Source organism: Dipteris shenzhenensis, chromosome 4, assembly GCF_047967505.1.
Source record: "Dipteris shenzhenensis isolate YYH24624 ecotype China chromosome 4, Dip_SZ_1.0, whole genome shotgun sequence".
Lineage (NCBI taxonomy): Eukaryota > Viridiplantae > Streptophyta > Polypodiopsida > Gleicheniales > Dipteridaceae > Dipteris > Dipteris shenzhenensis.
The window spans coordinates 18,365,396-18,389,415 of NC_141599.1; the positions used below are offsets into that span (position 1 = coordinate 18,365,396).

Genomic DNA, 24,020 nt, shown 5'->3' on the forward strand with positions numbered 1-24,020 from the left:
TTGGTTTACGAGATGAAGGTTCGAAGCCTACGTTGACCTATAAGGGGAGTGAGGGCCACGGATATGTCGATGCCAAAACTGAGCACTTGCAATGCCTTGTTGGAGACAGGGAAACGCACTCTCCACCCAAGCATTGCAAGGCTTAGTTAAGAAAGGAGAAAAAATAGTCCCGTGCGTCCAAAAAAGCCATTGTGACATCTCTAACTTGCCCTGCAATTCTTCAAATGGATCAAGGAACTGCATCTTGAACCTCATGTTGAGAGCTTTTGAACATCGTCGTGGGGATGGATGCTTGGCTATGCTGGGCTAGCCCTGGCATATTTGCTAGCCGGTGGACGGTCGGTGGGAAAGGGCCCTTAGAGTGCTTCCCTGAGTTTGCTAGTGGCTCTGGTTCAATGCCACTGGTAGGGGGAATTTACAGCCCCATAAAGGAAAAATGCTAGCTCAGCTACGTGCTCTAGCAGTTCATTGCCAGCTCAGCTTGGAGCTGAAGATTGGATTCCAGCCCAACATTCCATAGCTGGACTAGGATGATGACCGGTTGTGATTTTGCCAGAAGTCATCAATTCCTCTTCTCTTTAGCAAGTTCCTTTTTGGCCTGCCACTTTTAAAGTGGAAGCCTAAGTAACGGTGTTTCACCTCATGAGAGCGAAAATGGTTGTTTTATTTATTTCATGAAAATTAGAATTGCACATGTTGTCCCTTCTTTGTAGTCCAAGTGCCACCCAAGTGTCCTCTCGTTCTCTCTCTCAACTTGAAGCTAAATTTCTATTTATGCCCCTCTCTTCTTCTTCTTCTCACGTTTCAATTTGCCCCGGCAGGCCTCTTGAATATATTCAACTTGTTTGGTTTTGTTAGCGCGATACGTATGGGGTGCATGGTGGAGACCTACAAAGCATTGCAAAGAAGGTTCCACCCGGTGGTTGCATCCTTCATCCTTCACGCGGGGACACACTAAGCCTTCATGTCTCACCTGCGCTATCAGCTGCCGTGTCCCGAGCCGCTGTGATGCGGGGAGGTTCTCTTAGGAGGGCCAAAAGGGAAAGACAAAACAAACAAGGACCAATGATAAAGCCAAAAGTGCACGTGAAGATATCCAGTGTAAATGGAGCACGTGAAAATGTATATCCATTCAAACATTTGATAGATTTTGAACTTTGAAGCTGCAGTTTCGCCGTCACAGCAGATAGCAACATGGCTTCTTGCACTTCCAGATTGCAGATTATCAACAGTTCGCACAGAACCACTGCCATTTCCCTTTTGCCTCACCATATCCGCTCCTCCTCACATTTCTTCCAACCAGCACAGTTCTTCCTACCAAAAGGTTTTTTCATGCAGCGACCTTTGCAAGATTTTCGACATTTCGTTCGCATGCATTTGAACATACTTTGCTGTTGTAGCTCCGTGCTCGGGAGCTCGCACACACTGCCCACCTTAGCTAATCTTTCGGAATCCGCTCTGCAGGGCCGAGTGCAGCGAAACTTATAGCAAAGGGTGCAGGCATATGTGGCCATGCTGAGCCGCAGGTACTAGACAGCGTGAGCCGAGAAGCTTGTCCTGCAGTGAAACCGGAGATCGACATTTCTGCGTTTTCCGCTGTGGACTTGCGGGTGGGACTCATAGTAAGCTCATGACCTTGGTCCCATATAGCGACTTTGCGTCTGCTGTGCTGTTTAAATGCATATAATCTTACGGATTGGGACTAGCTCATTGACGCGCCTTCATTGAATTGAAAGAAACAACAGGAGGATTTGGACGATGCTCTTCTTTCCAAAGTTCTTGCAATGTGATCTTCAATTCTCTGCTGCCTTTCGCCGAACGTGTCTTCTTGAAGAACGTTGAAAATCGAGTGATTACGTTCTTGTTTGCCACTAGTAGTGACTCTTGGTTAGAAGACCAAAAATACAGCAATGGAACTTATGGATTATAAATCTTCTCATGTTGTGTAGATAGATGCACAAGCAGTGCCGGATCAAGAGATGTCTGCCAAGCGAGGGAAGCCAACGAATAGCAGAAGATACCTTCGGCTCTCAGTATAGTCTGTTGCCTTCCTAGAGCCTTGCTTGTTCACCAAATTGTCTAAAAGTGCATTGTAAAGGCAAAGGTCCGTGCATAAGTGGTTCGAAAGGAAAGTGATAAGGATTAAAAGAAGTGTAATCTTAAGTCGCCTGTGATGTCTAGGTTTTTCTTCATCGTTTATAACATTTATAATCTATAGTGGCAGGTGATGTCCGAGTTGCTCTCACCAATTATAGCACACAAGGTGAATGAATACGTGGTTTAAAAGTAAAGCGGTTAAAATATAGAGGAAAATTGGGATTAAAGAGGGGTAGTCTAAATTCATAGATGATGTCTATGTCATTCCCATCACTTATAGCTGAGATTGCCTTTGATGAGCTTGGACTTACCAAATCTTTCAGTAGTTGTTGCATTTTTTTCTATGTTGTTGGAGGTCCTTTGTTCGTTTTTCCACCTGTGTGGGGTGTCCTATTACAAAAAAGTTATCTGATATTCTCTTCCCCTGCCTTTAACCAATGCTTTGTCATCAGTGTTGAACTCTTGCGCCTCGCAGGCTGCATGGGAGCTGGTTAGGTAGTAGTCATCTCAAACATGTGTTAAGCTTGTGTCTTGTGTTCTTGAAAAGACAAGTTTGCCCATGGTAGTCATTGTCTTCCGCTTTTCTTGAGATTCTGTGCCATGTTTTTTGCATCCTCATTGTCAATGTTAATCTCTGCCATCCAAGTGGATGCTTGCCTTCTACTATTATGGGGCTTGTTTGGAACCTGTCTATTGGAGTTCAATGCATTGTGTACGTCATATCCCAGCAATATGGGTCATGTACCAGTGATCTTGGAGATGCCACATCACGATTTGTGGAGAAGAGCTAAATATAGATCACTTTTGTTGCCTTGGCTCATTATGTTGGTGTTTCTAAAGTTGCACTGCGCTTGCTTTGCTCTTGTCCATATTGTTAGAAAACAGAGGTGGAGGTTGCTTGCTACAGCCAACACTCCCCACATAGGAAGATTGTTAAAAAGCATATGCCCAGAGACTACACCCAAACCACTTTTTTCCTTAATATGTATTGGTGCATAGATAGAGAGAGAGAAAGAGAGAGAGAGAGAGAGAGAGTAGTAGATATTTATTGTCCCAAAGATGGACAAAACCATGCACAAAAGGTTTGCACAGTGTGCCTTCATCTAGCAGCAAGGTGCTGCCTAGGTGTGGACTCCTGTAACTCCAAATTGTTCTTCTACCTCCTCGTGGCACCTTCGAAACATTGTTAGGCCGTGCAAACATGCCTTCTTGCTGTTCCAGTGGATAGCCAATGGTAAGGCAGTGTTTGGTGCTTGATCCTTGATCTTCTTGCTGCTTCCATCTGCAGCCAATGGTGAGGCACAAGCTTCCCTTGATTCCTCTTCTTGTAGGCAGCCTGGTATGAGGGCCTGCTGTAGGTGTCCTGGACCTTCCTGCTATGTAGGCAGCCCAAAGCAAGGCACCTGGAACCATCAACAATGAATATGGAATGTCCCTGTGGGCCAAGCCCTTGGAAAATGCCCGACCAGTCTGCAGACTGTCCCGACCCAGTCTTGCAGACATTTGAACCCTTCTGCCACGTGGCAGTGCAGTCTGCTTCTCTGTCTGCTGCAGGTTTCTGCCCTGCCTCAACCTGCCACTCCAAATGGAACCTGCTAACTCTGCAGGTCTGCAGATCTATCTGCAGCCCTCTGACTTGGTCTCGACAGCCTATCCTTGCAGTGTTGTCCGTTCTTCAAGCTGCTACTGCCTCAGTCCAGTATCCTGACAGCTCTCCTTGCAGTCCATGCTGCCCATGTGGCAGCCCTGCTTATTCCTTCAGATCTGCCCCCTTGGCATACCCTTTCTCTGCCCACGAGGCATCTCCCATATGCTGTTGGTACAGCTCCCCCATGTCCTCCTCATTTGGGGGCTCCTAGGTGGGGAGTGACCCAGATAAACCCAATGCCCCCTCTCACCGACGCGGACCAATACCCACTTGTTGATGCTGAGAAGCACTCTGGGACAATTCAGAGACATCCTCGATCATAAGTCTTTCAACCCGTAGATCCTGCTCCTCCAGGTCCTGTCCCATGCAAGAAAACCATCTTGGTACAAAGGTAACAATCCAAGGTAGTACAAAAGGTCAATGGCACCATCATCCTCGATTAGGAACCCAAAAGTGTTCTTGAGTGATCCTGGCACAAACATTATCCAGCTGTCCCCCTCAAAATCTAAGGACAGCCTGGATCCTGCCAAGCACTACGCTTTCAGGGTGTCTGTTTCAACTCTTCTTCACTCTGGCTATATCTACAACCAAGTCGTTCACCCGAACAATGAGATCCCACTGGCTGATCCACAAGCCAAGTGTCTTTTCAGAAGTCCTAGATATTTAGTTCCAGATGAGCTCCAACTCAGTAATCCTCTGGTAATAGTGTACATTTTCACCCTGTAGATGTCCCTGTCCCCACCGTGAAGACTTCTAGGGCACTGATACCATGTTAGAAAACAGAGGTAGATGTTGCTTGCTACAGCCAATGCTCCCCGCAATGGAAGGTTGTTAAAAGCATATGCCCAGAAACCACACTGTGCTAATTCAAATCACCCTTCTTTCCTTAATGTGTACAAATGCACACACACACACATAGAGAGAGAGAGAGAGAGAGAGAGAGAGTAATTGAACTGGGCTCAAGAGAGTAGAAACAGTAGATATATATTGTCCCAAAGATGGACCAAAACCATGTGTGCACAGTGTGCCACCGTTTGGCAGTAAGGTGCTGCCTAGATATGGACCCTTGTGACTCCATGCAGTAAGGTGCTGCCTAGATATAGACCCCTATGGCCCAAGATTGTTTCTCCTACCTCCTCGTGGCACCTTCAAAACAGTCAGCCTGCGTGTTCTCCTAGATTTTCAATGGGCTGCGCAGTGAGCCCCACGAACATGCCTTCTTGCTGCTCCAATGGACACCCAATGCTAAGGCAGTGTTTGCTGCTTGATCCTTAACCTCCTTGATGCTTCCATCTGCAGCCAATGGTGAGGCAAAAGTCCCCCTTGATGTAGCAGGAGATAGACTGATTCACTCTCTCTCTTGCTCAACACTAACTGAACTGATGGAAATAATGCACTCAATACACAAGTGATGCTGTGGATGTGAATGAGAGAATCAGAGAGAGAGAATATAGTGGGCCTCCAAGAGGAATATATAACTGAATGTATGAATGCCCAATGGCTGAATACAACTGTATGAAGGGATGAAACCCTCATTACCAAACTGTGCTAGAATAGACACTGTAGAGAGGAGGTGAATCCTCATGGATGCTCCCTGTAGGCCAAGGGCTACCCTGCTGGTCTGCTGCTGGGGATCTCGGCTGCCTTTGCTGAGCACTGAAGACCCAAGACTGGATCAGAAATGAGGGACCAAGGGGTTGCCTTTTATAGGCCCCTTTGGGCCTAGAAACTGGCCGACTTCTTCAGTCTGCTGCACCGACTGGCTGACAGGACCATCAACCTGCTGGAGGCTGCACCAACCTATACTTTGCTGACATGGTAGTCAACGCTGAGGTCATCGCTGCTATGTGGCAGCTCTTGCTCCGTCTGCACTGCGGACCCACATATGTTTTGAGCCATGACACATGAAAAACTAGATGCATGGTCCATGTCGAAGGTAACTGCAACTTCATGGACACATCATTCACAACCTTGATGATTGGAAAAGGTCCAAAACTCTGATGAGAAAGCTTCGGGCACTTCCAATCTGCTTGAGACGCTTTTTCATGATCCGAAGATAGACCCATTGCCCTTCCTTGTAACTCCTTATGTCACACCTGTGCTTGTTGGCTTGCGTTCAGTGGGTCTCTTGGTCTTTGGCAATGCGTCCTTTACTGACTTGGTGATTTACTCACAGGTCTTTGTGATACGATCGGCTTCGTATACCTTCTGGGATGTCCTGGTGAGAAGGGACTTGGATTTCTTGCCGAAAGCTGCTTCATAGGGAGTTTGACCCATGCTGGAAGAATGGGTGTTGTTCAGGATCCCTTGAACTAGGGGTAAATATTGTTTCCAGCGGGACTGACCATCCACAACATAGCACTTCAAAATGTCAAATGATAACTGGTTGTAGACTTTTGTCTCGCTATATGATTGCAGATGAAAACTGCTGGAGAAATTGAGTTTGGTACCAAAGTTGTTGAATAGGGCTCTCCAAAAATGACTGGTGAATTTGGATTCCTTGTCGGATACAATACCACCATTTGAGAAAAAGACGAGCTGTCTTGTGCATCGATGGTACCCTTGCATGGAATAAGCATGACACACTTGCTAAACTTGTCGTACCAATAATTGGTAGAAGGTTTGTAAGAAAGTCCATGCTAATCTACTCAAAAGGATGATCCGGAATCTCAAGGGGATAGAGTAATTATGGTAGCTTCCCGTGGGATACCTGTTGAGATATCGAGCTCCACTCGCGATATGCCAGTGTGACCGTTGTGCATTTATGTCACCGACTTATTAGCTGCAGACGCGGTTGGTACATCGCCGACGAATAATAGCTGGATGACAGCTATCCTTATCTACTCTAGTTCGTGGCTCAGTTAGTATGCCACCTTAGTTAGTTGAATTTGGTTTGAGACCCACATATAGGGTTCTTCTATTTCTTTTGTACTAGAGTTCTTTTGGCTTTCACAACTAAGAAGAGGAAAACTGTTTTCAGCCTCCACCTTTGTGTGTATTCCCCCATTGTGCATGTGAGAAAGCCGCAAGTGAGACTCCTTTCCTCTCTCCCACTCTCTTCACATGGTATTAGAGTCTTGTTCGTGGTAAGGAGCTCAAGAAAGCAAACTAAGTTCGCGGTGTCCTGGTAAGAGGACCAGTGTTGCTTTCCTATTTCGAGTTTGGGAGCAAATCTCTGCAGGTAGCACAGCCAGAAGTGCAAGAGTGCACTGTCTCAGATTGAGACGCCCTTCGCGGTGTGGCGAGAGCGCAGTATATGCTGCGGGCGAGGGTGAAGCTCTCGGTGACTTTATTTTTTTGATTCGAGGCCATTTCGGGGCCCGTTTTGAAGGCGGAAGTTCTTCGCAGGCACTCAGAAAAAGACCTTGTTTTTTGTTGTGCGACCACTGCTCGGCTAGTCGGTGAAAAGTTGCCGCAGAAATTGCATCGTATGCCTGTGTGCAGAGATATTGGGAGTTGCAGAATCATGCTTGTTGCCTGTTGATGCAAAATCGTCACTAGGAAAGTGACTGTGTGGTCAAATACCACCTTCGTCAGTTCTGCAGATCTGCCCGTGTGAGGCAAAAGCTGTGTTTTTTTGCAGTGACAGAATATTTTGCAGTGTTCTGTAATGGCATCTGATTCTCTTTCACAGATTGTCACTGAAAAGCTTGACAAGAACAACTTCCAGGCATGGAAGTTTAGAATGACGAATTTCCTTATGGGAAAAGGCTATTGGGAGTTCATTACAAGAAATGAAGAAGAACCTGTTCTTCCTAACGTTCCCAGTCAACAGGAAATGCAGGCATTTAAAGGATGGCATGAGAGAGCCAGGAAAGTTACGTACTGGCTGTCTATCAGTATTTCGGACTCTATGATTGTGCATATTCAGGATGCAAGTACGCCAAAGGAGGCATGGGATACTTTGGCAAAAATGTACAGCACAAATACGCAAGCCAATAAAATGCAGCTCAAACAGGAGTTGCACAATGTGCAGAGAGAAAATTTGAGCATAAATGACTACCACATGAAGGTGAAGAAAATTGCAGATGCACTTGCTTCCATTGGGTCGCCAGTGGAAGATGATGATCTAGTTTCTGTGACCTTTAATGGTCTAGGAAAGGATTATGCACAGTTCCGGACATCCATTGCCGTCCGTGAAAAATTTCCTGATTTTGAAGAGTTGTTTGCTCTTCTAATTTCTGAAGAGCAGAGAAATGGGGGTGCATCTTCTTCAGGAGGAACTTCAAAAGAAACTGTCTTCTACTCAAATGCTGGAAGAGGTAGAGGCAGAGGTAGAGGAGGCCGATCTGCAGGCCGTGGTAGAAATGAGAATATGCAGCAAACTTAAGAAAACCAGTCCTATGTAGGAGGACGTGGTAACTCTAGAGGCAGGGGGAGCCAAAGAGGCCGTGGTGGATGGCAGAGAGGCCAAAATGCAAACAGCAATGTTGAATGCTACTATTGTGGTAAAATGGGACATATGGTTAAAGACTGCTACAAAAAGCAGAATGACATTATGAATGGAAAATTGCAGCAAGGCAATTATGCATCTTCTAGTAGACAGGGGGATGACAGAAATGAGCATCTATTTATAGTGCAGCATATGACCAACTCTGTGACAAGTGCAGAAGAACGAAATGATGTGTGGTATGTTGACTCAGGTGCGTCAAACCACATGACAGGTCATGCAGAATGAATGCAGGATGCAAGGAAAATGAAAAAATCAGAATTTGTGGAGACTGGTGATGATACTGCACATCCTATTGTGCAGATTGGTAAAATTCCTTTGTCTATGCAGGATGGGAAAAAGAAATACCTGTCCGATGTATTTCATGTCCCGAACATCACCAAGAATCTGGTTTCTGTTGGTCAAATGGTTGAGCAGAGCTTGCAAGTCAGATTCAATCCTCATGGATGCTTTGTTGAGGATATGAAAAATAATGATCGCTTGATAGCAAAAGGAAAGAAGAAGGGCAGGATGTTTACGCTGGATGCGGACATGCCTGAATTGAGTGCAGTAATGTTTGCACATGGGACCGGTGTAGTTGCAGATATTGATATCTGGCATAAACGCATTGGTCATGTTAATATACAGCGACTTAAATCAATGCAAGCCCAAAATATTGTTGCAGGATTGCTTAAATTCAAGGTTGCAGAAATGCATAAGGTTTGTGAAACCTGCCAATTTGGAAAACAGGCAAGGAAACCATTTCCTAGGCATGTTCAAGAGAGTAAAAAGCCATTGGAATTAATCCACTCTGATGTGTGGACTACTAAAGCTGCATCTATTGGAAGGTGTCACTATTTTGTCACTTTTATTGATGACTTCAGCAGAAAAGTTTGGGTGTATTTTATGAAAAAGAAAAGTGAAGTGTTTGGGTACTTCAAAGCTTTTAAAGCTATGGTTGAAAAAGAAACAGGCTTGCAAATAAAATGCCTAAGGTCAGATGGAGGGGAAGAGTACCTCTCAAATGAGTTTGCAAGGTTCTTGCAGGAGCATGGTATAAAGCAGCAATATTCATGTAGTCATACCCCACAGTAAAATGGAATTGCAGAAAGGAAAAACAGGCATATTGGAGAGGTATCTCGGGCTATGCTAAATGAGAAAGATATACTAGATTATTATTGGGCTGAAGCAGTTGCTACAGCAGTTTACATAATGAACAGGACTCCCACTGCAGCAATACATGGCATGACGCCAGAGGAGATGTATACTGGTAGGAAACTAGACATTTCTCATTTGAAAATTTTTGGTTGCATTGCTTATGTTCATGTGCCAGCTGAGTTGAGGTCCAAGTTGGATCCAAAAGCTGAGAAGTGCGTCTTTATTGGTTATTCTCTGCACAGCAGAAAGGGTATAGATGCTATAACCCTTCTACTCGTAAGTTTACAGTGAGCAGAGATGTTCTTTTTGATGAGATGAGCAGCTGGTATAAACCAGTAAATGTGATGATTGATGTAGATGCACAAAATGGTAATGTTGCACAGAATTCACAGTAGCAATCACAAAATATCAGTGGACCTGCAATGTTCTCTAGCAGTGGTTCACATACTTCACCATGGACAGGCAGATTGAGATCAAGAGAATCTCCTCAAAGCAATGCAGATAGTGGTACGCAGGTATCACGAAAAGAAAAAGAGAAGGTAGATCAGTCCATGTTTGATGTGAATGCAGGTCACTCTTATGTGGATGGTGAATCCAGTGGCTCAGAACAGAGCATTGATGATGAGTTGGGTATTCCTTCTGTTGTTACACCTGGAGTAAGGAAGACCAGGGATGTTTTGAGAGCACCTGGAAGTGAGCCTATTTTGTGCAGGTCTACCAGGGTTAGGTATCCTGTGGATAGGCTGAAATATGATGGATTTACAGCCATTCACTATGCCTATATGGTCAAAGTGATACAGGAACCGGAACCCACTTCTTTTGAGCAAGCCATGGGAAATAAAAAATGGGAGAAAGCCATGGATGAAGAAATGGATGCCTTGGATGCAAATGCTACATGGGAATTGGTGCCTTTGCCTAAAGACAAGAATGCAATTGGCTGTAAGTGGGTTTATAAGATCAAACACAATGCAGATGATTCTGTGAATAGATACAAGGCAAGATTAGTTGTCAAGGGGTATGCACAGACATATGGCATTGATTATGAAGAAACATTCAGTCCGGTTGCAAGGATGGCAATTGTAAGAGTAGTCATTGCTATGGCTGCATCAAAGGGATGGTCTTTACATCAGATGGATGTGAAGAATGCCTTCTTGCATGGTGATTTACAAGAAGAGGTCTTTATGGAGCAGCCACCAGGTTATGTTCATGCTGTTCATCCTGAGTTTGTTTGCAAGTTGAAGAAAGCCTTGTATGGCTTGAAGCAAGCACCTAGAGCATGGTCTGACAAGATAGGACAGTATCTTGTCACCATTGGCTTGCAGATCTCCAAGGCAGATTTCTCACTCTATGTGAGAAAAACAGAGAAAGGGATTATGTTGCTTGTCATTTATGTTGATGATTTGATCATCACAGGTGATAGTGATGAAGATATCCTTCATGTAAAAATGCTATTGAAGCAAAAGTTTGAGATGAAGGATTTGGGAGAGCTGCGTTATTTCTTGGATATTGAGGTGATTAGATCACCAAGTGGGATACAGCTCTTGCAGAGGCAATATGGATTGGACATGCTGTTCAAATATGGGATGACAGGCTGTAAGCCTATTTAAGTTTCTTTGGAGCAGAATGTGAAGCTAAGCTCAGATGCAGGTGAGCTTCTGAAAGACCCTACTATGTACAGACGCATAGTAGGAAGTTTGATTTATATGACTATTACCAGGCCAGATTTAAGCTATGCTGTTGGATTGGTAAGTCAGTTTATGCAGGCTCCAAGGAAACCGCATTTGGATGCGGCTAGACGCATACTCAGGTATGTGAAGTCCACGTTGCAGTATGGACTATTTTATGAGGTTGGGGTTCAGATACAGTTGCATGGATACACTGATGCTGATTGGGCTAGTAGTATTTCTGATAGACGATCTATCAGTGGATATGTGTTCTCTTTTGGGAGTGCTGCAGTCACTTGGAGCAGCAAGAAACAGCCTACAGTTGCCTTATCGAGCACAGAGGCTGAGTACAGGGGTGCAGCAATTGGCTGCATGCAAGGTAGCTTGGTTGCATAAGCTACTCTATGATATGCATTAGTCTACAGATGGGTCAGTTGTCATTTATTGTGACAACATGAGTAGCATACACTTGGCAAATAACCCAGTCTATCATGCTAGAACAAAGCACATTGAGGTGCATTATCACTATGTGCGGGAGAAGGTCTTACTAGGTCTTATTGATCTAGTTTATGTCAGCACAGAGGATTAGGTAGCTGACATATTCACGAAAGCATTGGGCGCAGAGAAGCTGCGCAAGTTCAGAGACCTGCTTTTTTTGCCGAAAAAACAGTGCTAATTATATTACTTCGAGAACAAGATACAAAAGGTCAGCTTATAGCTGACGGGCTGCGTTCACAAATCGGCACAGCCCTAAAAGGTAACAAAATAAATCACTCTCTCACGGCGGGATAAGGCGAGTGTGAATGAACAGCCATCGGGGTGGTGAGTCGCGCCACCGAAGGCCCTGCGAAGTCTGCTCGAAGAAGAGGCCCTGTGTGTCCCAAGCCCGGAGGAAGCGTCTCCGCTTCTCCCGACCGGACCGGAAATCTCCCTGAATCTGGTCCCACTGGCCTCTGAGGGTATGAATAATCTCGCTCCAAATATCAGTCATGATTTGGGCAGTTGATAAGGAGGTGCCACCGAGGATCTGCGCGCAACGCGAGGTCCAAATGTGCCACCCTGCGATGCTGCTAATAATCTCCCAGACTGGCTGCCTCTCTTGAACTCCTGTATCCGCCTCTGCTAGGTGCTGCGGGATACCCTCGAGCGGCCCCCAAGTTCCCTGTGTGATAAGGAAAGTGGGGTCTTGCTGGCATGCCTCGAATAAGTGATGTAGACCAGGTGCGGTGCTGCACCAACAGAACGCGCCCCAAGTGATCAAACCTAGCTCTGGTGCTGCGCGAGTGAGAATCTCGAAAGTCCACCTCCACACTTCCTGGGCGCGAGTGCAGCTCCACAGGCAGTGTTTTGGTGACTCCTCAACCTCATGGAAGATCTGACAGCGTCCGTCCTGGCCTATCTGTCTCAACCAGCTCCCCACCGGAAGACCTTTGTGGGCGAGAAGCCACAGGAAGTAGGAGATCTTTCGCGGCCGCCAGCTCTCCCACAAGGCCTTTCAGAAGGCCTGCAAAAAGAATCTGGAAATACCCTGTGCATACTCGCTGGGCCGCTGGGTGGGGGGCGGCTCTGCATCCTCCCAAGAACTCGCCTGCCCAAAGTCGTGCTGTAGGCAAAGAAGGAGGTCGGCCCCTGTCCTGTCACAATCTCTGCCAAGTCCACTCTCCTGGGTCCCAATCAAGCTCTGACAAGGCCCGCCCCTCCCAGAGCCAGAGTCGCCAAAGCTGCATTTGATCCTGCTCAATGCTAGGATCGGTACGCCAGACCTTCCCCAAAAGGCCTACGACCCGAACCCTCTGCCATGGGAGTAGGGGGTCGATGAGTGCATCCTCTCTCCTGAGTCGTCCATCCCCCATAACCGCGAAGAAGGAAATAGAGGAGTCGTCCATACGTCCTGCGACCACCAGTGGGATGCCACGGGGGGTGAACTGTCCCAACCAACGGTCGTCACCAGGCATGAGGATCTGAGGCTCAGGTGGAACCAACCAATCAGCTGGGATCGCGTCGTCGATCTCCGTGCGTCTCGCCTGGGCTCCACGTGCACCTCCAGCTGCGACTGTGAGATCAGCCGTCTCCAAATGTCTGTACGTGTCCCTCCAAACTCGAAGGGACCGGGCTGGCCCCCTCATCCAGCCATCCCACTTGATATGTGATCTCTCCCCCAACTGAAGGCCCTCGGCATCTCTGACCTGATCATTCCAGATAAGCGGCTGGCGATCGATCTCCTCCTGACAGCGGGGAGGGGACTGAATGAGACTGAGGCGGAGCCGCCTCCAAACCATGAGGAGGCTACGAGCGAATGGGGAGCGGGGCGGAGTGAGCGGGGCGGAAGTGAAGATCCACCTGAGGGACGGGAGCCACTCTCCACCTCGGCGCGGGACACAAGAACCGACCCCCTGTTGAAGTAGCATCTTCCACGTCTGCCCCCTCGGGGTCAAACCGCGGATGACTAACTTGCCTAACAAGGCTTGACTCTGCAGCTCTGGATCGATGACCCCCAGGCCTCCCTCAGCCTGCGGAAGAATGACTGTCTGCCAAGCAACCCTGGCTCTGGTATCTCTGAGGCCATCCTCCCCGGACCAAAGGAAGTTCCGAACCAGCCTCCTAAGCTGTGCCACGCTGGTTCTCGAGAAACACCAAGAGGAAGCCACAAACCAAGCCGTGGCAAGGAGGACTTGGTTGACTACCAAGGCACGACCTGCAAGGGAAAGCTTAGCAGTGCTCCAGAAAGCCAGCTTCCGTCGGATGGAATCTAGCACCAGGAGAAACTGCTGAGCTGGCGTGATGTCCAGGCCGACCTGAAAACCCAGGTATCTAGCTGTCTGTCCCCGCGGGATCCACCTGAAACCCAAAAACCTCCCCCACTGAGAACGCGCCCCGGGGTCTGTGAGAAAATCAACTGATTTGTTCCAGTTGATTTTCGCACCAGCAGCCGAACAGAAGACCTCCAGGGCCATCCTCACCCTCTCCAGCATCAACTCATTGTCCTGGACATACAGGGCTGTGTCATCCGTGTACTCCGAGTCCAAGAGGTCCGTGTCCTCCCGGAGGGGAAGGCGAACACCCCTGATCCCTGTAGACCTCGCCCGAAGGTAGTAAGTCATAGCCTCGGCGAAGAAGAGAAACAGGTAAGGAGCAAGGGGGCAGCCCTGACGCACTGATCTCTCCAAGCTAAAACGCTCACCCATCCTGCCTCCAATGATGACTCTGCTAGAAGTTGTCCTGTACAAAGCTGAAATACCGTGAATCCAATCTGCTGGGAAACCTAGCCGCTCCAGAGTCCCCTCCAGAAAGGACCAGTCCACTCGATCGTAGGCCTTCTCAAAGTCGAGAAGTAGGATGGCAAGGTGTGATCCGCTGTGCTGAGCCCACTCCGCCGCCTCTGAAAAGGTGAAGACATTATCCAGGATACTGCGATCCTGGACAAAGCCTGTCTGAGTGTCATGAATGAGGTCTGGAAGTAGAGGCCGAACTCTGGCGCTGATCATCTTGGCGAGGATTTTGTAGGCAGTGGTAAGGAGAGTGATCGGGCGCCACTGACGGATCTCCTGTCTATCTCCTCCCTTCGGGATGAGGCAAATCAGTCCCGAGGAGAGGCTCTCTGGCATATAATCGCTGCTGAAAATCCTCTGAAGAGCTGCTAGGAGGGGCTGATGGATCTGGTCCCAGAAGGAGGTGAAGAATGCCCGGGATAGCCCATCCTCACCTGGGCACTTCTGTCCATCGATGGCCATCAAGGCCTCCAGCATCTCATCCGTGGTAAACGGTGCCAACAACGTCGCCTGCATGCTAGGCTGGACCAAGGAAGGAGTGTGCCTCCACACCTCCTCACGGGCACGACGAGTACGAGGAGCAATCGGCTCCTGCTGGAAAAGGGTCCTGTAGAAGTCGGTGGCCAACCCCAAGACCTCTCCCGGATCCGTAACGATGTGTCCCTCCGCTGTCCTGAGACTCCGAAGTTGATCACCTGCAGCTCTCTGGCCATGTGTCCTGAAGAACTCCCTGCACATCCGGTCACCCTTCGGAGCCCAGAAGGAGAGAGAGGCGTGATAGGAAAACTCTGAGCGACGCTGGAGTGTCTCCTCAAGAAGGGCTTTGGCTCGAAGGGCCTGGATCCGAAGCTCCTCTGAGCCCGGGGATGCCTGCTGGAGTCGCTGAATGGAGGCGAGGTCCCTCCGCCGAAGAGCTCTCTCTCTGCCCCACCACTCCTGTCGAACCTGTAGGGCTGCGAGCTGGCAGATCTGGCTGGACTCCTGCAAAGCCTGCTCCACCGAATCAACCAGATCCGCGCACTCGCCCCAGTCTCTGTCCCAAAGACTGCAAATACTGCTGCGCACGTCCTCCCTCGAGAAAATGGAGTCGGGAATCCGGCATGAGCGGGGGGGAAGGGCCTGAGCTGCCGAATCTAATGATAAGAGCACAGGCGCATGGTCGGAAAGTGTCATCCCTATACCGGCCTGACCGCCTCTGCTGATGGCCCAATCACTAACATAAAATCTATCCAGCCTCTCCAGGAGTCTGCCTCCTTCCCTGCGGAAGCCCCACGAGAAGTCCAAGCTCCCGTGCCAACGTCGGAAGGACGGGTCTCGCCAACAGTCCCTTCCTCCTGTCGCAAAGATAAAAGAGTCCCAAGCGGACTGCTTTGCCTGAGGCATACCTGTAAACTCCGGTCCTCTGCCCTGCTGGTCCTCCAAGGTCTCCAGATTGTTGAAGTCACCTCCTACAATCCAGGAATCCATGTCTAGGAGAATCCCTGTAAGTGTCCTCCAGAAGGTGGCTCTACAACGGAGATCTGTGGGAGCATAAATGGTGAGGATTCCAACTCTGGAGCCCTCCAATTCTAGGCCTACCCAAAGGGCACGACCTGGTATCAATGTGCCATGACCGAAAACTCCCTGGGCTAGCTGCTCTCCCACGGAAGTACAGACTCCACCACTCCTCCCCAGTGCGCCGATCGAGGGCTCCCAATAAGTGTGAGAGCGACCAGGGAGAATCTTCCCGCATCTACGAGAGTGAGCCGCCGAAAGCTTGTGCTCCTAGAGCAGAAGTACATCCAAACGACCAATCACTGCTGGCTGAAGTTCCTGTCTCAAAATGAGCTTCCTAGGACCACGGGAGCCAGAAGAGTGAAACCCGTTCACATTCCAGGATACGAGGTGTAGGCTCATGGTGAGGACTGGGAGGTTGCGAACAACTGTCTGCTCGCGGTCGAAGTCGAAGAAGAAGCTGACATTTCGGAGTGGAGGCGCTGGCGCTTATGGGAAGGTTTGGAGGGGGAAGCGGGGTCGTCCTGCCCGTCCTTCAACACCTTCATCAAAGGCGAGAGGCCTTTGGTACCATGAACGAAAGCTTTCTCGAGCCAGCTCGAGATCTCTGAGGTGGACATCCCGTAGAAGGCACGGAGTTTCTGAGGAGTCCAGGCTCTGACATCTTGGGGGAGGGGCCAAGACAGGGGGGGCCTGAGGATCACAATCAGTCTGAATCGTTTGGCGGCGTAGCGCCACCGCAGGCGCACGTCACCCTCGGACCACTGAGTCTCGAGAAGCTGCCCACCGGACGGGCCTATCCAGGAGCAAACCTGAGCATGCGTCTGCTCCATGAGAGCCTCCCAGACCGAGTCATCTGTCCAGGTCTCGGTGCCGTCGCTAAGGAACGTGAAAGCAAAGCTAGGGCCATCCCTAGGGGCCAAGGCGGCTATCTTCCCATCCGTCCCTTTGCGGAGCAGGAAGATACTGATGTCGAGGCAAGCAGGGAAGGTCCTGAGGTCGGCCACATCCAAGTAGTCCCAGGGGCCAGATCTGTAAAAGTCGCGGGGGAGCTCTCTCTCCTGAAGCTGAGGCCTGTCAGAGTCTGCCACTGAGGGGCTAGCGGATGGAGAAGCCTGCTCCGGTAGTGGTGTAGACTCAGGGTGTCCTGCCAGCGGAGGGGGAGGGGGAGGAGGCTGGGGAATAGGCAGCTCAGACTCCTCAGGGGCGGCTAGCGGAGGAGAAGAAGGAGGGGGAGCGGGGGCTGCCCTCGGCTGAGGAACTGTCGGTGCAGCTAGCTCTGCGGGAGAGTTGAAAGAGGCGGGGGGGGGAGGGATGGGGCTGCATCTGGAGCTGGGGCTGAGAAGGAGGGGGAGAAGACTGAGGAGGACGAGGGGGCTGAAGCTTGGGGTCGGGAGATATGGGGTGCAGTTGGGGGATGGGCTAGGGCTGAATGGGAAGAGGCTGGGGAGAGGAAGAGAGGGGGACCTGAGGCTGTGGAGGGCGGGCTACCGTCGAAGAAGATGCTCTCCCATGTCCCTGGGGCGGCTGCCTGTCGGGTCTCTGAGGTGCAGCTGCAGGCTGGGTAACGTCTGCCTCCTTGCCTTTATCAGAAATCTTCTTGTTCTTTCCTCTTTTCCTTCTAACCTCAGTCCAGCCGCCAGCTATCTCTGATCCGGGCTCCGGCTGCCTCTGCTCCTCCTGGTGTGGCTGCCCGGAGGGGGGGGGAGGGGGCGGAGAGGGGGGGCGGGGGAGGCCGAGAAGAGCTGGCGAAGCGTGGGCAAACAGCCGCCAGGTGCCCAAAGCCGTGACACCTCAGACACTGTCCTGGCTGTCCGGTGACTACCATGCTCTGGGTGATGCTGCCGGCACCTGTCACGATCTCGATCACTGCCGGGAGAGTCGTAGGATCCGCCACAGCCACACGGACTCGGGGGGCTATTGTCGTAGTCACCGCATCGGTGAAAGTATCGTGCATAACCCAGCCGAAGTGGGAGCCCAGGTCCCTAACAATCGGCCGCAGCTCAGCAGCAAGACCAGGAAAAACTAGGGTCACTGGATGGCGAGGTATATGGAACCGAGCATCAAAATCTGCTGCGCTGAATCCACGGTACCACGGGACTATCATGATAATCTTTCCATCCACTGACGTGGGGGAGCTAGCAATCAGGTTGCTCGCAGCTTTCGCATTGGAGAGTTTAAGCCAGAAGATGCTCCTTCCCATAAGGGCCACCTCCTCAATATGGCCGTCCTCTAGCATGAGAGTGGACTGGAGCCAGTCCCTGATGGCTGATCTGGAGAGGGAATGTCCAATGACTCTGCCATAGACAGAGGTAAGGGCAAAGTCATTGGCAACTTCCTGAACCCGAGATGATTGTTGCTCTGTGAGGATGACGCGGTAGGCATCTGGAGAGGGAGGGACCGTCTGGGCCTCCGGTTCCGGGCAGGGAGCCGCCATACCGCCAGGACAAACTGCGAGGCTTCCGATGAGGAAGAGGCTGCCACCCAAAAAAGGGGGGGGTAGAAGTGGGAGGGTGGAGCCTGGGTGTGGCGGGAACGGAGGTGGCGCGGGGTGGAGGCGTGGAGGCGGGGAACGGGTGAGGTGGGGAGGCGGGAGCGGAAGCGAGGGCGGGGGAGAGGCGGAGCGGGGCGAGGGGGCGGACGGGGGGCGGGGGGAAGGGAGGGACGGAGGGGCGGGGTGGAGCGAAAGGGCGGGGGGGGGGTGGGGGTGAAGGCGGGAGGGGAAGGCGGGGGTGGAATGGGAGGGCGGAGAGGCGAGAGGGGGCGAGGGCGGGAGGCGAGGGGTGAGGGGGCGGAATGGGAGGCGGAGGTGAGCGGAACGGTGGAGGGCGGGGTGGAGCGAAGGGGTAGCGGGGTGGAGCGGAGGGGGTAGCGGGATGGGGGTGAGCGGAGCGGTAGCGGGGGCGGGGGTGGAGCGTGGCGAGGGGGGGCGGAGCGAGGCGGGGGTGAGGCGGGGAGTGAGGGGTGAGGGCGGGGGGGTTGCGGTGAGGGGGGGGAGAGACGGAGGTGCGAGGGGGGGGGGTGAGGACGGAGGGCAGGGGTGAGGCGGAGGAGGGGCGGGTGTGGCGAGGGAGGGCGCGGTGGCAGCAGCGGGTGAGGGGAGGTGAGGCGGAGGGGTAGGGGCGGGAGAGGGCGAGGCAAGGAGGGGCTAGGGGGAGGTAGAGGTACGGAGGGGGAGGGGAAGCTCGCAGGAGCAGGTTAGATTCAAGTTGGAGAGTTCAGATACCTGCTTGGTGTGCAGGAATTGGGATTGAGCTCGAGGGGGAGTGTTGAGATATCGAGCTCCACTCGCGATATGCCAGGGTGACCGTTGTGCATTTATGTCACCGACTTGTTAGCTGCAGACGCGGTTGGTACACCGCCCACGAATAATAACTGGATGACAGCTATCCTTATCTACTCTAGTTCGTGGCTCAGTTAGTATGCCACCTTAGTTAGTTGAATTTGGTTTGAGACCCACATATAGGGTTCTTCTATTTCTTTTGTACTAGAGTTCTTTTGGCTTTCACAACTAAGAAGAGGTTCAGCCTCCACCTTTGTGTGTATTCCCCCATTGTGCATGTGAGAAAGCCGCAAGTGAGACTCCTTCCCTCTCTCCCACTCTCTTCACAATACCTTCACTTGCTGGTACACCTAGCAATAAGATACATATACATATACATGGACATCACTGCGTAAATGAGGCCAAATAAAATTTCCCTCAATCTTCTCGAGAGTGCTTGCAACTCCTTTGTGTCCCCCTGTTGGAGAATCGTGCATATCATAGAGGATGGTAGCACAGTATGAGGGCAACACACAAAGGCGTCCTTTGAAGAACAACCACCTGTCATGTATAGCATAGTCGCTTGGGCGTGGGTCTAGCATGACTTTGTACCATGGTGTTTGGAATTTTGGATCTGTATGGTATTGGTTGCGCATCTGTTCTATAGAACACTCTTGTACTATGGAAATAGACCATTCCTCGTCTGCTAAGAGCATCTGCTACAACATTCTTTGAGCCGGGTTGATACTCGATCATGTTGCCAAAATACTGAAAAGTATGGCTCCATCGGGTCTAGCGATCGGACCATTGACTGGGGGACATGGTCTCAAGGCCTGATGATCTGTGCGAATGGTGAAATCCTGGAGTTCATTAAGAAAATGTTTCCATGTCTTGAGGGCATGGATGACTTCACATAACTCCTTGTCATAGATTGAGTATCTAGTCTTTGCTGGAATCAATTTGCATCCCTCGAATGCAACTGGGTGATGGTTCTGCTCTAGAACTGTTCCAATGGCAAAGTCGTTGGCATTGGTCTAGGTCGATCCCATTGTGCCAATGCTAGGCGTGGTGCTATGGTGATTGCCTCCTTTAGCTGGTTGAAGGCCAAAAGAGCTGTTGGAGTAAAGGTGATAGGCTGTATCTTGGCCTTTACTTCCTGTAAAAGGTCGGTGATGGGAACTACAATTTTTGCCATGTTTTGAATATGTTTCTTGTATGCCTGGCAAATGCCCATAAACATCCGAACCTCCTGAGCCGTGGTAGGCTCCTCCCACTCCACGGTATCTTTCAACTTGGTTGGGTCCAGGTGAACATCTGTCGGAGTGATGATGTACCTCAAGTAATGTACCTCTTCCAAGAAAAAACTGCTTTTATTGGCATTGATGTATAACTGGTTGTCCTTCAGAAGTTGACAAACCCGTTGAACGTGCTTCACATGCTATGCTAGAATGTTGTCGAGAAACACAAAGACACTCTTAGTGATCATAGGTTTGAAGATCTGGAACATCATACGGTTGAAGAACATGGGTGTCCCTATGAGACTGAAGGGCATCACCACAAACTCATGCTGGGCTTTCTTTGTGCGGAAGGCCGTCTTCTGAATATCCGGCTCATGAATCCGGATCTGATGGTACCCACTCTTCAGATCAATCTTTGAGAACATCTTGGCTCCATTCAGGCGCTAGTCAATCCTCGGCATGGGGAACCTGCTCTTGATGGTCAGCTTGTTCAATGTGCGGTAATCCACACATCTGAGCTGAGTTGTCCTTCTTTTTTAGAAAAGGATTGAAGCTGCATATGGTGAATTATTGGGGCGGATGAAGCCAATGCGTAACAACTTTTCTAATTGCTGCTCATAGGAATTTTCTTAGCTTCTGATTGTCCTCAAGCTGCAATTGTACGAACACTTGAGTGAATTCATTGGCATAATGATTCACTGACTCGGTGTCCCCCTGGCGTAGCTCGTAGAATTGACTATGAAGCCTATCTAGGTACTGGGGTGGCAGGAACCATGATCGAAAATCTTTCACAAATTCCGTCCAGCTGTAAAGAGGTGTCTCCTCATCTACATCATAGTGGTCTCTTTGCCACTTGAGCCACTAGGTGACCGCCTCGCCGATAAGGTGCATGGATGCTAGGATGCTAGGATGCACCGCTCATTGTCTTTTGTAGGCATCACAGAAAAATAACTTTTGAATTGATTGAGCCACGAAGTCAACACTAAGGGCTCCTGCTAACCATCGTACCGTGTGAAGTTCAGCTTCCCGGAAAAGAGGCCTGCATTGGAGATGGAAGCCCTCTTTTTCGCCCCTTGCTGGTTGGAGGAAATGAGCAGCTGGTGTCGTTCTTTCTTCTCTTCTCGAGCGGTACGCTCTTGGTCTTCCTTCTCTTCTTGAGCGGTACATTCTTTGAGCTCCCTGGCCTCTTGAGCCTCATGGTCCCGGAGTTCCTTGGCTTCTCGAGCCTCGCAATCGTGTTCTTCTTTTGCCTCTCGAACTGCCCTCTCACGCTCTCTAGTAGCCTTCTCATGATCTTCCTGCATTTCCTGAAGCTAGGTCATGCGGCTGAAGAGAGCCTCGGACTGTTGTTGCTGCATCTGCATCATAGTCTGCAACATGGTTGTCATGGCAGACATGGAAGCCTCTGCAGGATTCTGTGGTGGTGGGGGTTAGAACGTGATCCCTCTTCCTCTCTTGTTTTGGACTGCTCACTAGTGCTCATGGTGTCCTTTACTGGATCTTGTTTGGACCATAAGTTGTGGGACCCTCCCTATCTCATGAAAGAAAATTGAAGCTTTGATACCAATGTAGCGGGAGATAGATTGACTCACTCCTCTCCTGCTCAACACTAACTGAACTAATGTAAATAATGCACTCAATACACAAGTGCTGCTGTGGATGTGATTGAGAGAATCAAAGGGAGAGAATATAGTCGGCCTCCAAAGAGGAATATATAACTAAATGTATGAAATGTATGAATGCCCAAAGGGCTGAATACAACTGTATGAAGGGATGAAACCCTCACTACATAACTGTACTAGAATAGACACTATAGAGAGGAGGCGAATCCTCACTGGTGATCCTTGTAGGCCAACGGCTACCTTGGTGGGGCTCTTGGCTGCCTCTGCTGAACACTGAAGGCCCAAGACTGGATGAGAAACAAGGGACCAAGGGGTTGCCTTTAATAGGACCACTTGGGCCTAGAAACTGGCTGACTTCTTCAGTCTGCTGCACTGACTAGTTGACAGCCCCACCAACCTGCTGGAGGCCGCACCGACCTGGACTTTGCTGATGTGGCAGTCAGTGCTGACTGCTGACATCAGCACTGATGTCATCCCTGCCACGTGACAGCTCCTGTGCCACCTGCACTACTCCTGTGCTGCTGCTGATCTGACTACTGCTTGCGCGGCAGCCTGTTGACGTGGCTGCCTGCATGGCAAGGGCTGTGTTGGCTGCCCGCGTGGCAGTCCAGCATGGTCATAGGCTTGTGGATGTCCGTTGGATGGACAAAAGTAGTAGAGCCCAGACTGCCTTCACAGCCACCCTCATCCACATTTAAAACAAGTGAACAACACAATCACAAGGTAAAAAGCTTTCATTGGAAACTCCCTGTCTCTACACACCTCTGGATACAACTCATACTCTGGCCACATTTCCACTGAAAGCTAAAAGAACCTACACAGCTCAAGACAAGCTCTCCTACTGACTGAGATCAAGCTCAGAAAATACATAGGAAACCCATGAAACATAAATCCCAAGAAAATGACAACTTCAGAACTCCAAAACTGCCATGAACACTTCCTGACAGCTCAAGGTATAAACAACCATGCTCATATCTGCCCTAACAAAATCTGTGAAGAACAACCCCGGATCTCTTTGACTTCAAGTAGCATATGCTCAAACACCACCCTGTAGAGAACCTACACCGTGAGCTATATAAGCATGTTATGAAATAGCACCTTGGACTCCATGAAGCTCACTTTTTATCATTTACATGCTGCCCATAGTCTCGTCATCACAAGCAAGGCTTCTTCTATAATCAACAATGGACATTGGGTTTGCTATAGCCAGCCACCCTCAAGCTCCTATCAAGATCCTTGAAAAACATGAAGTGAGGAAAACTCCCGTAACATAGCTCGTCATCACTAGAGCTCTTCACTGTTGAGGTTCTTGTAGATGCACCTATCTGGCCAAAGCCTCTCCACCTTCAGCCAAGCTAATGTGTGCTTACACACATTGACTAGCCTCCTACAGCAACACCCGGTTCCTGCCTGTGGCCAAAGGCCTCACTAATCTCCAGTTTTGAAGCAACTGAGTGCTCACACAACAACTAGCCAACCCATGCACATTGCAGCACCCCAATACGTAGCAATTGACCTCTCCTGCTCATATAGTAGCGATGCCCATATCATGAAACGACCCCGTCACCTTCATGGCTCAAGCTTGCATAGTTTATTTCTTGCTCACAGATCACATTGAGCTCCCATCGCCCGACTATGGCTTTCACACCATGTTAGCCTCCTATTCACAGCATAAGCATGGCCAAACTCCCGCCGTCTGTGATCCTCCCAGCCCACACAGTATCGTCTTCATAGCCAAGTCCTACTGTAGAGATCCCACAGCTTCCATGGTCAAAACGCCCCCCCTCCATGCAGTCACAATCCCCCGTTGACAAAGGTCCTCCTCGGCGGCTTCCATAGTAGAGACCCTCGATCAGACTCCAACCACTCAGATTCCAAGCTTCAGTGAATGCACAGACAACTATTCCAGACTCCTTCAGCCCTCAACAAAGAACTCTTGCAGCCGGATGCTAGCAAAGTGCTCCCACGGTCTCTTTGTTGCTCACAAATCTCATGGAACTCCTGGACTCGCGTCGCCTATTTCCTCTAAGCTTGCGCAATAACAACGCCACCTCCAAAAACTCCTAGCAAGAGCTATCTATGACTCTTCTAGCAGGATCCATGAGCTGTTGCAGCTGCTCTTCTGCACACACAACACAC

The 24,020-nt window shown here is 50.0% G+C and overlaps 1 protein-coding gene across 1 annotated transcript in view; it reads left to right on the forward strand.

The window, feature by feature from the left end:
• Positions 1–1,144: 1,144 nt before the first annotated feature.
• Positions 1,145–24,020, forward strand: part of LOC147902545 (uncharacterized) — a 30,621-nt gene continuing 7,745 nt past the window's right edge. Inside the window, exons 1-3 of the mRNA XM_087373587.1 lie at positions 1,145–1,324; positions 1,465–1,622; positions 1,950–2,033. Of these exons, the coding sequence (XP_087229713.1) occupies positions 1,195–1,324; positions 1,465–1,622; positions 1,950–2,033 (372 nt within the window). The 5' untranslated portion in view covers positions 1,145–1,194. The remainder of the gene's footprint in view (positions 1,325–1,464; positions 1,623–1,949; positions 2,034–24,020) is intronic.